General features: G+C 53.7%; 5 protein-coding genes across 5 annotated transcripts; 4 read left to right on the forward strand and 1 right to left on the reverse strand.

Annotated features, from left to right (window-relative positions):
* Positions 1–2249: 2249 nt before the first annotated feature.
* INS49_004564 (uncharacterized protein) lies at positions 2250–3005 on the reverse strand (the record flags this gene model as incomplete). Its single annotated transcript, XM_043165353.1, has 3 exons — positions 2250–2647; positions 2708–2767; positions 2837–3005. The coding sequence occupies 3 exons, from the start codon at positions 3003–3005 to the stop codon at positions 2250–2252; spliced, it is 627 nt and encodes a 208-aa protein (XP_043018068.1).
* Positions 3006–5133: 2128 nt separating this feature from the next.
* INS49_004565 (uncharacterized protein) lies at positions 5134–6905 on the forward strand (the record flags this gene model as incomplete). Its single annotated transcript, XM_043165354.1, has 2 exons — positions 5134–5325; positions 5391–6905. 2 exons carry the CDS (start codon positions 5134–5136, stop codon positions 6903–6905), a joined length of 1707 nt encoding a protein of 568 aa, XP_043018069.1.
* An 828-nt stretch (positions 6906–7733) lies between these two features.
* Positions 7734–9166, forward strand: INS49_004566 (uncharacterized protein; the record flags this gene model as incomplete). The annotated part of the gene is made up of 3 exons (XM_043165355.1): positions 7734–7739; positions 8639–8839; positions 8894–9166. The coding sequence occupies 3 exons, from the start codon at positions 7734–7736 to the stop codon at positions 9164–9166; spliced, it is 480 nt and encodes a 159-aa protein (XP_043018070.1).
* Positions 9167–11256: 2090 nt separating this feature from the next.
* INS49_004567 (uncharacterized protein) lies at positions 11257–12577 on the forward strand (the record flags this gene model as incomplete). Its single annotated transcript, XM_043165356.1, has 3 exons — positions 11257–11583; positions 11670–11804; positions 12215–12577. The coding sequence occupies 3 exons, from the start codon at positions 11257–11259 to the stop codon at positions 12575–12577; spliced, it is 825 nt and encodes a 274-aa protein (XP_043018071.1).
* A 1758-nt stretch (positions 12578–14335) lies between these two features.
* Positions 14336–15449, forward strand: INS49_004568 (uncharacterized protein; the record flags this gene model as incomplete). The annotated part of the gene is made up of 3 exons (XM_043165357.1): positions 14336–14816; positions 14894–14964; positions 15030–15449. The coding sequence occupies 3 exons, from the start codon at positions 14336–14338 to the stop codon at positions 15447–15449; spliced, it is 972 nt and encodes a 323-aa protein (XP_043018072.1).
* Positions 15450–15556: the final 107 nt, after the last annotated feature.

Raw genomic sequence — 15556 nt, forward strand, 5'->3', positions numbered from 1 at the left:
AACAATGACAGGGCTCGCCCATCACCGGGCGGGTCCGCCTACAAGCCCTAGAGTGAAAAGTATACGTGACACAACGGCTGTAACCCACGATCCAGAAGCTACTCGATTGCCTCATATACTGCTTTTCCTTTATATGATATATTATGAATCATTGTGATGCGACTCACCGGTCTTCCTTTTTGTGCCCTCGCGTACGGAAAAGTGGGCAAGTCTGGTGCTTTCCGTGTGAGATCATCGGGAACTCAGGCCATCTTTACAGATGACATGCACTTATTGGTACAATAAGTGGTGCGAGCTGCAGTTCTCCGAGGGCAACTGCAGTCAGCTCTGCAGTCATCCTCTCGGCTCCTTTGTCTCACACACTAGACCACAATGATTAAGATCCACTTTAATTATAGAGTAATTACTAAGAAGAAATTTAATGGTAGCATCATTATCCTGTTTAGCTTATCTTTGCTCATTGCAATATCAACATTAATTTTAATATTCCACCACTAGTAGACGAAATGGCCTTGTGGTCTCTCCTTTGCTCCTCAAAGCTGGAGCTAGATCAATTGTATCCTCATAGGATCGTGGAAGAACAAGGGATTCTTCAGTCTGAAAGATGAGTTGAAGCAGAAGAAAGGGATGTCAAATGTGGCTGCATATTCATTTGAGGACACCATAGATTTTAGCTTGTATTTGGCTCGTCATCAACCGAAGAGTTGCACATTGCAGTACATATGGTCTGTGATTACAGACCAAATCCGTATGTGCTAAAATTGAAAAGCAGTTTCGCAATCTAAACTGATAGCAAGGCTGCACACCTCCACACAGTGGAATCAAACTTAACACATTCTGAAAGTAATGATCAAGATGGACATGCGCCCTATGTCCTCGAACGTAAACAATCCAGCATTACAGACTCTGCAGAGTAATCAGTTTGTACATTTCTCGTACACAGAATATTTCATTTGTTCCCAGCAAACGGGCATGTTTCATTCCAACAGATCCGGTCTCCTGCATGCATACACTGAGCTCGTCCATACTTTCAAACTTTCAGAATAAGCATTCGGTTAGGTCTACACCCCCTCCTTCCATGCTACAACACCCGGGTCCCCCACGACGCGGATCTTGCGGGAGCATACCACTACCCATTGGATCACGATACCATCTGCGGCTGGGAATAAAAATGTCCAGCTGATCGAGCGAACATGCTTTGTCGCTATTGAGCCCTCGCTTCAATTCAGGTGGCCGCGCGGACCGGTTCGGTCAATGTTAGCAGTCGGAATACGACGATTACGAAGAGGCCGTAGTCCGCGGACGGGCAGGTTCGGATCCACGGATATGCTCCATAGGAAACGTCGGCTTTTCATCTACTTGGGTTTGTTTTTGAGACGTGAAGGGGCCTCAGGCATGGCTTGTGCCGTGGTGGCTTGGCCCGCATGGCACATAGGTCGTGCGTCTCGGAGAAGATCACCCCCCCGAGGTCCTGTACCGCGTGGACTCAATTGCGAGGCAGCTGACGCGGAGCGAGGCAGCTGGTTCCGGGGAACGCAGGCTCCCAGGTGCATTGTTGCATACGTTGGGTGCCAGCGGGCTGTGGCTTATGCACGGGGTGCTGCTGCACGCGCTGCGGCACTCCTGGGCTTTGGCAGGGGCACCACCGCATCTACGTAGTATGCAGGCGGCTGACTATACCCACCAGATCTGCATGAGACCGGAAATCCTTGCGTCTATCCCGCAGGGAGGCGGCCTCCGCCTGACAGGACAACTATCGGACGAATTGTGACCGGGTGCAACGGCTGGTCAGATTGTACGCGGAACGCATTGATTCGGGCTTCTGCCGTTTTTTTTTGGACCTGCCCCCTTGGTCAGTGCCTCTTGATGCCCGGCAACTCTATCATCTCAGACCACCATTGCAGTCCTCGCCCTCGCCCTTCCAGACACAGGGGAAAAAATGAAACTTTGTATTTTCTGGGATATGCCTTCTTTGGAACACACGCATGTCACATTGGAAAGAAAGTTGGCAACTCGCGTAAACGCAAATGAGTTCGCCCCAATCTGGAACCCGTGGTAATTATCGCTGCACGGCAACAAGGATCGCTCCCATCTGGATATGTTTTATGTGAATTTCGAAGTACATTGCATCCAAAACCATACCCTGTCATATACCCTCTGAAGAATCCGCATGAATGAATCAACTCCGTCGCCGTGTGGGAATCATGCTGAAAGCTGGAGAGCTCAGCCCACATCCTACGGCTCTTCGCCTAACTACCCAGTACCCTCTCTTCATCTAGCTGGTCACTCTGTTCGTCGCTAGGGTAGTCGACGTTGGGCGGGTTGACCTTCCTCACAGTGATGAGCTCGGCATCCGTCACGCCGGCACCGGTAGCGTTCCAGCCGACGCTCCACAGGCCGTCGATGCTGGTCTCCACCGCGTACCACTCGGTGTAGAGGGTGCCATCGAGCTTGAGCATGGCGGTCGTGCCGTAGAAGGTGAAGCCCGTGGTGACTATGCTGGACTCGGTCACGTTGCTGATGCCCGACTTGTAGAAGCCGGTGGGGCCGTAGGGGGTTGGGACATAGAAGAGGGACTCGGTCCAGGTGGTGTTGCTGGTCGTCAGCGGGCTGGCCACCCACTGGGTCGTGTCATCTGTGCCTTGGGCTGTCATGCCGTGTCAGCGGTGAACGGGGGTCGTGGTGTTTACTCATTGGGTGATCTTACTGAAGAGGACATATTTGTCGGTGTAGTTCACCTTCGCGGGGTTGGCGATGTAGGCAAATCCTGGAAATTATGGATCAGTCTTGTGTCTACGTGGTGTCTCTAGAAGTGGGGGAGAGTGGTCGTCTTTACCCTCGTTGTAGAAGATCGGATAGCCACCGATGGCACTGTCTGTATCGGATCCGTAGGCAAAGAAACTGAAATTGCTGGATGTGGCGCGGCTCTGCAGAGTGCTGGGACGAGCTGTCGCGCCGACAAAGGCGGCCGACAGGGCGGCGATAGCCGTGATGATCTTGGACATTGTGGGAATGAATAAAGAATGAGGAAATGGGATGATTGGGCCGCCCTCAATATGCGTCCTGCCTTCAGATTATTGGTTTGTAAAGAGCGTTAGTTAGAGAATGTGAGGGGAAATCGAGGCAGTAATGAAAGGATCGGGGGAGACAAGTAGGTGGAACAACGAGGCGTTGGTGATGTGAAGCAGGACGGCAGGCCTCGTCAGGCGTCTACTGAAGTCATATATCTAGCGAACAATACGCAACTGGCAAAGCCTCACTCACAGCCTTGGACGAATGACATGGTCATCCAGCTGCTATTTTCATGCCTCCCACATTCCGGAGGATAATGGCCGACGTCCGAGTCGCCGATCACATAGAATAAACTTGGGTTTTCTGCCCCCATGGGAGATCGGTAGGCGGATCCATGATAGGGATGACGCCTAGGTGGCTGACTCGTCGCAAGCACAACGCGCAAGCATCCCTTGCAGATCCCTACGCGATCCGTCATAGCGGGAGCGGGAGAGCAAAATGCTTGGCGCGACCCACAGGGCGATGCTTGACCCCATCCGAGCCTCACCTCAACGGGTTAAGAGTCTAGAACAGGACTGCAACCACGGAATGTGTCTCTGGAGCCTCAAGGTAGAACCCAGTCGGTAAACCACCGCCGAATGCCCCGGGCCTGAAACAAAAATAGCATGTCAGTTTGCAGCATGGGGCATTGTGATGGGGTGGATTGGGCCTAGCGTCTGTACGTAGAGCTGAACGTGTGCGTTGCACGTGGTCCTATGTTGCGCATACAGCCGCCATTACGAAGATCAGCACCTCGTGGTCTGTTGTACGCGTGCCACATGCAGGGCTAGACTGCACGTTGACATGTAATACGCGGCACGGTTTGCTAGTCCAACATCAAAGTCGAACATCACAATTCGATAGGTGAATGAATCCCTCAGTCAGCAAGGATCAATGGACCAAGATTCGGTCATTGAAAACCTAATCTGAACTGCCGTGGCACGCTTCGACTTGAGCCTCCAAAATAATCATGTTTAAAATTGCGGGGCGCTGCGGTAGGACGGAAGATCGACTGAAAATCATGACCGGATGGCCAGCGCATCCTTCCCGTGAATCCCGACAAGGCAACCTTATTTTGAGTTGATGGATACGGGTGGGCGTCCACCTGCACTTGGCGGCTCAACCGGCCCTGTATAGATTTTTGACAGTGTGGGGGGACTACCTCCTTAACCCAGCCTTGTTTTCATAGCAGGACACCTGAATGCAGGCGTACATGTTGCATGCCGTTTAAGCCTTCATCTCTTCTCAACTGTTTCGAGCACCGGCCAATCCTGGGTAAAGCATTCGCCCAACCCCTGACAGCTTCATGCGCTCCCTGCCGCCCATGGATGCGCGCACTTAGAGTGGAAGGCATTGTGGCCATACCATCCTTAATCGATCCACAAAATCACATGGACATCTTTTTCGTGCAGCATAAACAACGAGGGCGAAAAGGGAATTGTCTTTCGAAAGTCGAGTTTCTCGATCACCGTTGATAGTTCAAACTTGGAACATTGGGGGCATGAGCATACTACACAATCCCGAGCGGCGGGAACCCGACACTAAGAACATTCGATCAAGGATTCACCATTGAGTGAGTAGTGCAATGGTGTTAGTTCCCCAAGGCTTGATTTCAACATTGCCATCGGGATGTGGCGGGGGTCCACTATGGTCCAGCCTAGAAAATCATGTGCACGGATCCTAAGCGAGAGACGCGGGAGCATGAGCCTCAAGTGCGAATAGCCATCCTGAATTTTAGTGTGGGTCACGCCATGGGTGTGTTGCGAGTAATTCCTCCGCCCACCCCCAATTCCCGGTGATGGTTCGGACGAGAATAGCAAAGCCAGAATCAGGAGTAAACATTCAGGCATCATTGTCGGCCGAGCACAGATGGAGCGCCGAGCAGAGGTGTATCTAGTGTCTAGGTAGGACATATATCTAGTGACTCGATTCCACCACAGCAAGTATGTGTTCATCATCATCGCCATCATCACCGCTCCTCAGCAACAACCCTCATTCTCTGTGGTTGATTGTTTTTTCCTTGTCTCCCTTCTGCTTCTCTCTATCCCTCACACACTCTTTTCCCTGTCTCTCATTTCCAACATGCTGTCCTCCCTGGCCGTTGCCACCTCTCTGGTTGGCTTGGCCGTCGCAAACCCTCTCGACTCTGCACTCTTGCCCCGAGCCGCATGTGACGGTAACACAGCTTCCACTCGCTCTACATGGTGTGACTACGATCTCAGCACCGACTGGTACAACATCGTTCCTGACACCGGTGTCACTCGAGAATACTGGGTACGATTTTCTTTCCCCCGAACCACCTTTTCTCCGAGGCCGTACTAATTAATTCATCATCACAGCTCGAGTTGTCAGACCCAACTGTCTCCCCCGATGGCGTTTCGCGCTATGCTATGGCCATCAACGGGTCAATTCCCGGACCAACCCTCTACGGAGACTGGGGTGACTACTTCAAGATCCATGTGACGAACTCGCTCACCCAAAGCACCAACGGGACGTCAATTCACTTCCACGGTATCCGACAAAACTACACGGTCCAGAATGACGGTGTCGTCTCCATCACCCAATGTCCCACACCACCCGGGTCTTCTATCACCTATGAGTGGAGGGCGACTCAGTACGGGTCGACATGGTACCACTCCCACTTCGCCCTGCAAGCTTGGGAGGGCGTCTTTGGTGGAATCCTCATCAACGGACCTGCCTCTGCCAACTACGACGAGGATCTCGGCCACATGTTCCTCAACGACTGGGACCACTCCACCGTTGACGAGCTCTACATCTCTACCGAGATACATGGCCCTATTACGCTCGACACTGGTCTGCTCAACGGCACCAACGTCTACGGTGACGATGGTGACGCCGACCAGACCGGTCACCGCTGGAGCACCACCCTCACTGAGGGAACCAGCTACCGCATGCGATTGGTGAACGCCGCTGTCGACACCCACTGGAAGTTCTCCATTGACAACCACACAATCGGTGTCATTGCCATGGACCTCGTTCCAATTGTGCCTTACAACACCACCACGCTCAGCATCGGCATTGGTCAGCGCTACGACATTATCATCTACACCGAGGGCATGACTGATATCGCTACCGACTTCTGGATGCGCGCCATCCCCCAGACAGCCTGTTCCGACAACGACAACGCCGACAACATCAAGGGGATAATCTCCTACGGCACCACCGTGTCCACCCCATCCACGACCGCCTACGACTACACTGACTCCTGCGACGACGAGCACGTCTCCACGCTCGTCCCCTGCCTCTCCAAGACCGTCTCGGGCTCCACCTGGGACATCGACGAGGCCGCCACGGTGTCCAAAAACGACGACGGCTACTTCCGCTGGTACCTGAACTCGACGACCATGGAGGTCAAGTGGGCCAACCCGACCCTGGCGCAGATCTACAACGGCACCACATCCTGGGACAACAGCTCCGCGGTGGTGACCCTCAACGGCAAGGACGAGTGGGCCTACGTCATCATCGAGACGACCCTCGCCGTCCCGCACCCCATCCACCTGCACGGCTTCGACTTCTTCGTGCTCGCCCAGGGCTCGGGGACCTACACCTCGGGCACCACCGCGCTGAACCTCGACAACCCTCCCCGCCGCGACACGGCCATGCTGCCCGCGAGCGGCTACCTCGTCCTCGCCTTCAAGACCGACAACCCGGGCGCCTGGCTCATGCACTGCCACATCGGCTGGCACACGTCCGAGGGCTTCGCCATGCAGTGGATCGTCCGCCAGGACGAGGTCACCGACCTGATCGACTACGACAGCCTCGAGGCCACGTGCGACGCCTGGGACGCGTACGCGGCTCAGTACTCCGTTACCGATGACGACTCTGGCGTGTAAATGGGACTGTGGTTTTGAGGGTCTACGGGGCGGAAAGGTTGATACCCTCCTGGGGCGGTAGTTTCTTTTGTAGCGGGTCCTCTTATGGATCGGAGGAATCATTCATTGAGGAGCTTGACACCTGCCTGGGCGAGCATTTGGGTGGTGCATATAGCATGATGGGGCTGGAGTTAAATTCGGAGTTTATAATCTTTTTCAAGGCAATATAACATGATGCCATCTCACATTTATCGCTTGCAACCTTGAATTCAAGTGCCTCTTGGGTTCCCCGATGAATGTCTCATACACATGAGCTGTGTGCTATTGACATTAGCTTTTCTCTCTTTCCATACGAGATGACTAGTTTCTAGTGTTGGCTTCCAAACTACGCCTGGGTCAATGCAGCACGGATGAATATTTCTGATGTACAAACAGGTTAGACCAGTATCGGCTGGAACTCCATATGTGGGATTGTCACATTTCATAGAGGGATCGCGTCGAGACTATTGTAGTCTTCTTCGTATGAGTGATTGCCCGACTATTAGTCTTGGGCCACTTGTGTCGACGGTCTATAGCGCCGCCAGAAGCGGTTCTTGCTAGCCTCGTCTGTGCGGCTGTCACAAGGCTGTCACTGTTTTCTGGGACACACGCCATAGATAATTGTGTTTAAAACCTACGGCTATCGGCATTGTATTTCTTGTTTTCTTTTTAAAAAAGAAAAATGCTGGGTTTTTAAGCGTTTACCACTGTATGAAGGGACTGGATGCATACTGCTTAAGAAGCATATGTGTACTTTTAAAAACGAGATCACTTAGATCAGTATTATGCGCAACAAGTTACTTTATCGCCATGTCGGTTAGCTCTGATTAACAAATACTCATCGAGAATCCCGAATTGGTGTTTTCTGAACGGCGTCTCAAAGACCACTTGTTCAAAATAGGAGAAGAGGCCTTCAAGCTATGGCAGAGAGTACTCAAATGGCCACATCTCGTAACGACTTGAATACGACAGTTCTCATGGCTCGTCGATAAAAACCGGTCATCCCAGATTTGGTCCTAAACAACGCTCCAGCCAACGGAAGCCGATGTACAAGGCAGCTATGTACAATGTACTAAGGACGGTGTCATACTAAATGCCACGGCCTTGAGAAACTTAGCGGCAAGAAGCTCTTGGCTCTTTAAGGAGTCTTAGTAGCCAGCCATGGTCGAGCAACAATAGTGTAGCCTAAACTGTACTTAGAAAGCAACAAAAGCTTTAGCAGTCGGACGGGGCATCTGCTGTGAGAACGCGGGCGTGACAAGGCCCTATTCTGGGGTGAATCCCAAGCTTTCAACTGATCTGTATCAGACTGCATGCGAAGCCAGTACGTACTGGCCATTACCGAACTTGCTATCATCTGAAGCTCAGACGTCGCCACGTAGGCTTTGGTTGTCCCCTGCAGCCATGCAGTGGAGCTAGGGATTGATTTATTCCTTTTCTGTGTTGAACGTGCAGCCACTGATTCTCTGGGTTTCCAATTCACCACATCTTCTCAATTCCTTTCTGGCCACTGCCTGCTCCACTTCCACTTTCACTACACCTCTCGCTCAGTCGTCGAGCACTGCAGCACGCAAACACGGACAAATCCACTGACATCACCTCGACTGTCACAAGATGCTTCCCAACGGCAACCCCTTCTCTTGGCCCTCCTAAAGGCCTACTGTGCCCTGGCCTCGCCTGTCAGCACCCAGCCCGACTAGGTGCAGGCACACCAGGTCCAGGCAGTCGTCGACGCCCTCAAGGCCCAGCTGGAGGCTGACAATGTAACCGACGCCTCCGCCGCGGTCGACGAGGCCGAGGCTTTCCTCCGGGCCAACGAGGTCCTCAACGACGAGATCATGGCCAAGCTCGGGCAAGAGATCGTGGAAGCAGACGCTCCCACTTCTTCGTGTCACCCCTTGAGCTGCTACTCGAAAGTCTGAACCTTTGGCGGTACTGTATTTGATTGGCTAACAAACGGTTCGTACAAGACCCTGACCGTCGAGCGCGGCCTCAGCGTCGACGACATCGCCCAGAACACCCTTGAGTACCTCAAGACCAAGGGCGCCGTCCAGAAGCGCGACCGGGAAGAGGCCGCGAACGACACCGCGGTCCCCGACACTGTGACGATCATGACTCTTACGCATCTGATGAATTACCTAGGAACCCGTCAAGCCCCATCCTCAGTCGTGGAAAATGCTGACCGCTCGCTGAAACATGCCGCATGGTTTTCTGTGCTCCGTCATAATGCTGAAAGTGCTTAGCACTTAACTCAGTCTCCAGCCTGGCCAGGAATGCATGTGCGCTCCCCTTCCCACCAAAGTGTGCGCCCCATCAACACTCCCAGCGCTGGAAGCAGAGCATGCGATGATGTGGGACCCGTCAGGTTTGACCTTATCTGGCTGGACTTGGCGTCCCTGCTGCCCGGCAATGCGAATTTTACCAGGGCTCACTGTCAGGGAGCTTTGACCAGGAAAGGCAGCGTCATCCTTCTCTTGATAATCGCCAACCGTGTCAGTCAGACTTTAGGTACACGTGATTTCGGCCGTCGACAAGCTTTCCAACCCAATCCTTCAAGCATCGAACGCAGCATAGCTTCCCAGAATCAGTCAAACGCGCCTACCGTTCCGCCAGCATCGTGGTAGTGTCCTGGCCATTGCAATAAGTTGACCAAACTCACGTACAAGCATCTGTACAAAGGAACAGAGTCGTGTTTCCAATGACACGAGCACACGTAAATTGCGTTAATGCTGCTGAGAAACCATCCCACCATCTCTTTCGACACGGCAGAGTATCTGCAGTTGGGGATCATGTAGGTACCCCATCACTGATAATCATGCCGGCTTCCTGTACTCAGCAGCCACTCTGCGAGAATCAGTCCATTCGAATGACATAGGCATCAAGATCTGTGCGATCAGGGGCATAATAAGGTCCGAGCGGTGGATGAGACGAGGCTACTGACTAGAGTAGCCTGAATTTTAGGGCGAACCCGACAAGCGAGGAGGGCGGGACCGGGACGGGATACTGTTGGTGATGTGCGTACTCGGAGAGGGCCCAACAAGGGAGTTGAGCAGGTGACGAGTCCTCACTGAATGCATGTGAGATCAGGAAGGCTTCTAATCAGTCACACTGCTAAATCCTACCCCGCTCCCCTCTGCTAAGCCCAGAGGCTATTCTACAGTCCTGCCGGGTATTAAGCTTACTCTATGGACTCAGTATTCTCATGATGCAATATTCGTGATACACGACTCCTCATGCCCGACAGATGTTGACTCATGCACTTGTATTCGATCATCCGAGTCTCATCTGACAAGGAAGACTTGAGCAGTGGTCTCCATCCACAAGCACATCGAAGCTGCAGCTGAAGATGCGTTGTTAGTAGTTAGGGCGTAAACGTGATATCGCGAACATGTGTTGACATTTGTGCGATACGATTTTCCAGCGTTGAGTCTAAGGTGAACTACAGATTTGACTTCGGCCGAGACAATCCAACGAAAGATGAAAAATGCCGCAGGCCGAAATACCACTTCGACAGGCGCAGTCGGGCCCAAAAGTCAAGACGGGAATGCTTTGGATGAAGTCTGATTCAAGTTGGCGCCCATTGAGGGCCGGCGCCTCAGCCTCTTTGACGTTGCCTTAAAGGCGTCTCAACGCTGTCAGTCAGGGGTTACAGCATTGCTTTCGGCACTCTTGACCTACAGCACAGTGGTCACTCAGGCTGGATTTGACTCAAGCTTTGATACACCAACAAGGATGGGCCGAAACCGTGCAGTTCATGATCGGGTGAAGACTTAAATAAGCTTTCTCGGCGTCCAGACGTAACCGAGAGCTTAAAGCTGCCCTCTGCAGACATCGCTTCTGGCACCCGCGCGCCTTGTAGGCAGACCCTCAGACCATTTCCGAAACGCTAGGAATTGCTGCCCCAAAAGTCGCAAGAAGGCAACGTTGGGACCTGCAGGGGGCACAGACCCTTGCTTTAAACTTCGAGTCCAGATGTCAGGCGGGTTTTATATACCAACGATATTTTCTAGTCAGTCCAGCAACATTGAAACGGTTCGCATCCACATCGGGTGTGAAACTCCTGAGGGCTAAGCACCACCCAAGGTATGATAGACCGGAGAGTTGTTCGTGACAATTTTATATATCCCCGGGGTTCTCCACGATGCTTGTCCTCGCTTGCTCAGGATCAGCACCACCCACCAGTTCTTTCTTTTCAATAGCCCCACAAATTAAAGACCGGCAGGGCCGATTTGTAGACATTCCGTAACATTCGTTTTGCGCATACACTGCTCCAGTTACGCAATTCTACAATACCCCCTATTTTAATTTCTATCCAATCCTTTCGTGCGCAAAAATGAGGACCACCCAAGCTTTCATCGCAGTCTTCGCAGCCATGGCCTACGGGCGCGTGGCCAGGCGGGCCAACTTCGCCGACGGCGACGGTTGCATCGCCGCACAGGCCCTGGCCGACGGCATCCAGAGCAACATCGACCTGCAGACGGGCGAGCAGGCCAGCGTCGAGAAGGTCAAGGCCGCCGTGAGCCAGAACCCGGTCGACACCGCCGCCTTCACCGCCGCCAAGTCGCAGCTGCTCGACTTTGTCAACGCCGGCATCTCGGCGCGCGAGAACAACCAGGCCATCGCGCCCCAGGGCAACGCTGCCATTAATGGACTCGGAGTTGTGAGTGTGATGACTCTGGTCGGGCGTATTTCCACGGCCATGCTTTAACCCGATGGACTCCTCGCTGACGTGCTCCACTTCTCCAGGTGCAAAACGCCCAGGCCGAGGAGCTCAACCTGGCACAGTCTCTCGTGGGAGCAGCTAGTGATCTTGATATCGTCTCGAAGCTTGAGACAGACTTTGCTGGTGGCATCAAGCAAAACCAGCAGAACGCCGCCGACGTGAGTGCCCCTCTTGCTTTCCTAACTAATCCAACCCCATCGTCTCATTAGCCTCGGAGTTCCGGCCTCTGAATATCCTCCCGCCTGGCGGCATCACACCACGGAAACATGGTGGCTCAAGCCTGTGTTCTTTGTGTGGTATTCCGTGTCTGCCTGTCTGTCTACTCGCGTGCGCCTTGCGTACAGAGCGTGGTGCCAACTGGCTCTGTCTCCCACAGAAAAGAAAACGACAGACGACCGAGGTCGTCACCCCGCAGACGGGCTGGATATTCGGGGCCGTCATGATCTCCCAGGCGCTGGTGGTCGTGGCCACCCTCCCTCCGGAAGAGACGGCATGCGAACCTGGCCAGGGCCAATGAGGGTTACGAGATGAAGTCTCACGAGGACGCGCTGACGTGATTCGACTGTAGGCGTTGAAGGGCTGCGCAAACGCGAATGCCAATGCCGGCGCTGCTGCTGCCAACGGTACCGCCAACGCCGGAGGTGGCAAGGCTAATGGTGGCAAGGCCGGTGGAAAGGGCGGAAAGAATGGTGGTGCTAACGCTGGAGCCGCCCAGAAGGGAGGAGCCCAGCAGAACGGCGCGGGTGCGGGTGCCGCGAAGGCCGGACAGGACCAAGCCGCACAGGACCAAGCCGCACAGGACCAAGCCGCACAGCAGGAACAAGATGGTCAAAAGGCGCAGGATGATCAGAAGGCACAGGACGGGCAGCAGGCACAGGACGGGCAGCAGGCACAGGACGGGCAGCAGGCACAAGACGAACAGCAGGCATAGCAGGCACAGCAAGCACAAGCTGGACAGGCTCAGGACAGCAGCGCACTTGCCGCAGCGCTTGCCGGAGCACAGAACACGGTTCAGACCCTGAAGTTGATCAACGTCGTCTGATAGTCGTGCAAGCTGGGCGGGCGTCAGGGTGTCACTGGAGGAGATTCCGGGAGAAGATGGGCCCAAGGCAGTGACAGGTTTGATCTGGCATCGATGGTCGTTACGGATCCTTGAGTTTTTGGAGTCCAAGGCGTGGATAAATGTTTTCCTGTCACGAGGTCAATGATACCTACTTCTGTACCACCGAAAATGATAGCAAAGTTTTACGATGAGAGTCAGCCGCGATGGATGCGAGGTGATGAATGGTGGATACTAGACTTCGCCCACAGCACACATTCATGAGGTCTCCTTTGTGTTGAACAAGTTCAGACTACTAAGTTTTGCTACGTCTCTGGCTGTTGACCTTTCGGTTGTGGCTGCGTCATGCAACCCGCAACCGTGATTTGCTCGCTGGCATTTACAATGGTTTCGTTTACGTGTATCAATTAATCACCGTTGCCCATGGGAGATCGCTGCTGCTGAAAAGGCCGACTTCCGTTTGCTGGCGGGTGAAGATCGACCACAGGACCATTCTCGTAAACGATGCCCACCTGCACGACGGACAAGACTTCCATTTCCATCAAAGTCCAACAATAATAATGTCCGCGGAAGTACAATTCGCCAGCATCCGGGCAGGTAAGGTCCGTCCTGAGCGCGAATCTTGACCAAGTAAAGTATGATAGAGCTCCTTCATGATTCCCGCTGGAGTTTTATCAGGGGGAATCAAGTCAGTTTTCAAACAGGCTCCTCCCTTGGCGAGGACAACCAGCCATGGAGAAACTTGAGCGAGGTTCCCAAGAGGCTGGGCGCCAAAGGCTCGGCACTTTATCCGAGTGGAGCTGCCGAACCGTCAGTTTGTTTCACGTCTCTGAATCGCCAATGAGCTTCGAGCCCGACTGCATCCCCCTTTTTTTGTTTGGAGACCTGGGGGGGCAGGATGCTTAAGCTTGCAGGTCGTTACATCATGGGGCATCCACATTTTTACTTACTGAATCACGCATACATCTACGAAGCATAGAAGATTTCGCACGCAGGACTTGTCGCGTTCTCATTCAAGACACCCTGTGTTGCTTGTCATACAATACCATTGATTGAACATGGTACACTGGCAGGGCTCCGATTAATTGGATGTTCTTCCGGTGCCAGTGGCAAATGTGTTCATAACAACAACTTCAAGACTACTCGTGCGCTGGAAATGTGTTGTTCCAAGCCAAGCTCGGCTAGCCTTTGAATTAGCACAAGACCTGTAAGGACCACATGCAGGTCATCGTATGCGGTCTCTAGGTGGGGGCGTATCGTTTCGCCGAGGAGTATGCCCAGCCGCGCTTCGCAAACCAAGCTTTTGCTCTCATGTGTTTCCTCCTATCATGCGCCGTCCACGGAAGGAGAGCGGTTATTCGGTGTGAGCATTGATTCGGAACTGGATGAACGGATTGTAGATCTGGACGGAACGAGAGCCACACTCAATCTATCTGAGATTACCAACGGAGGCTCCAAGACTTCGGAGTTTTCGTTCAGTAGGCCACGATGTTGAGCTTCACGGCCGATATAATGCAGCTCTCCTCGCCGTGAAGAAAAGCGAAAGAGGTCAAAGGCGTTACCTCACATTTCATTCTCTATCCACCCCATTAAACACATTCATTTCACAACATCGCACTTACCGTCACTATGAAGTCCACCACATCAGTAGCAGCCCTCCTGACAGCGTTCTTCGCTTCAGCAGCGGCCTTCCCTACCTACACCATCAAGAGGCAGTCCAACGGCACCGCGGTCGGCCCAATCGGCTTCGGCGCCGGAACGACGGGCGGCGGCTCAGCAGCGGCTGTCACGGTCTCATCCTGCGCTGACCTCGAGGCCGCCATCGCCGGCGAAGAGGCAAAGGTCGTGCAGATCGACGGTGTGGTCGCGGACTGCGGTACCCTGGAGGTCGGCAGCAACACCTCGCTGCTTGGTGTCGGGGCCGAGTCCGGAGCCAGCGGCACAGGCTTCCGGATCAAGGACAGCACCAACATCATCATCCAGAACCTGAAGATCGGGCCACCTCCTGCTAAGGCTGATGCCATCGACGTTGAGTCGAGCACCCAGATCTGGGTTGACCACTGCGAGCTTTTCTCCGTCGGCCTGACTGGCGGCAAGGACGACTTCGATGGTGAGTACCGGCACATGCGGGACTTCCGTCCAGGAGCATGGAATATTCGAAGTCAAAAATGCTGACATTATGCACAGGACTTTTCGACGCGAAGCGCGGATCCGACAACTTGGAGGTGTCGTACACCAAGTTCTACGATCATTTCAAGGTAAGCCCAAGGAATGGTCCTTACCATTACAAAAGCGAATAGACCATCGGCTGACACTGCAAAAGGGGAGCTTGATCGGACACTCCGACAGCAACGCAGACCAGGACACCGGCAAGCTGCGCATCACCTACCACCACAACAGCTTCGTCAACGTCGGCTCCCGCCTGCCCTCCCTGCGCTTCGGCACCGGCCACATCTTCAACTCGGTCTTCCAGGACTGCCCCACCTCGGGCATCAACAGCCGCATGGGCGCGCAGGTGCTCGCGGAGAACAACGTCTTCGACAACGTCGACCGCGCCATCGTCACCAACCTCGACAGCGACGAGCCGGGCTTCGCCTGTGACAAGGGCAACGTCCTGAGCGGGACCAGCACCGTTGAGATCACGCAGGAGTGCAGCTTCGCGCCTGAGTACGACTACACCCTTGATGGGACTGATGGGCTGATTGCTGCTATTGAGGCTAGCGCTGGTACCGGCAAGATTTGAGGGATTGAGGGGTATCAAGTAATATCGCTTTCGATATGAACTTGGCTGCTTCTTCTTCTACGTGCACATAACTTTAGTTCGAGATTGGGCAGGCCCTGCCCTTGAAT

This window comes from Diaporthe citri, assembly GCF_014595645.1.
Source record: "Diaporthe citri strain NFHF-8-4 chromosome Unknown scaffold_12, whole genome shotgun sequence".
Lineage (NCBI taxonomy): Eukaryota > Fungi > Ascomycota > Sordariomycetes > Diaporthales > Diaporthaceae > Diaporthe > Diaporthe citri.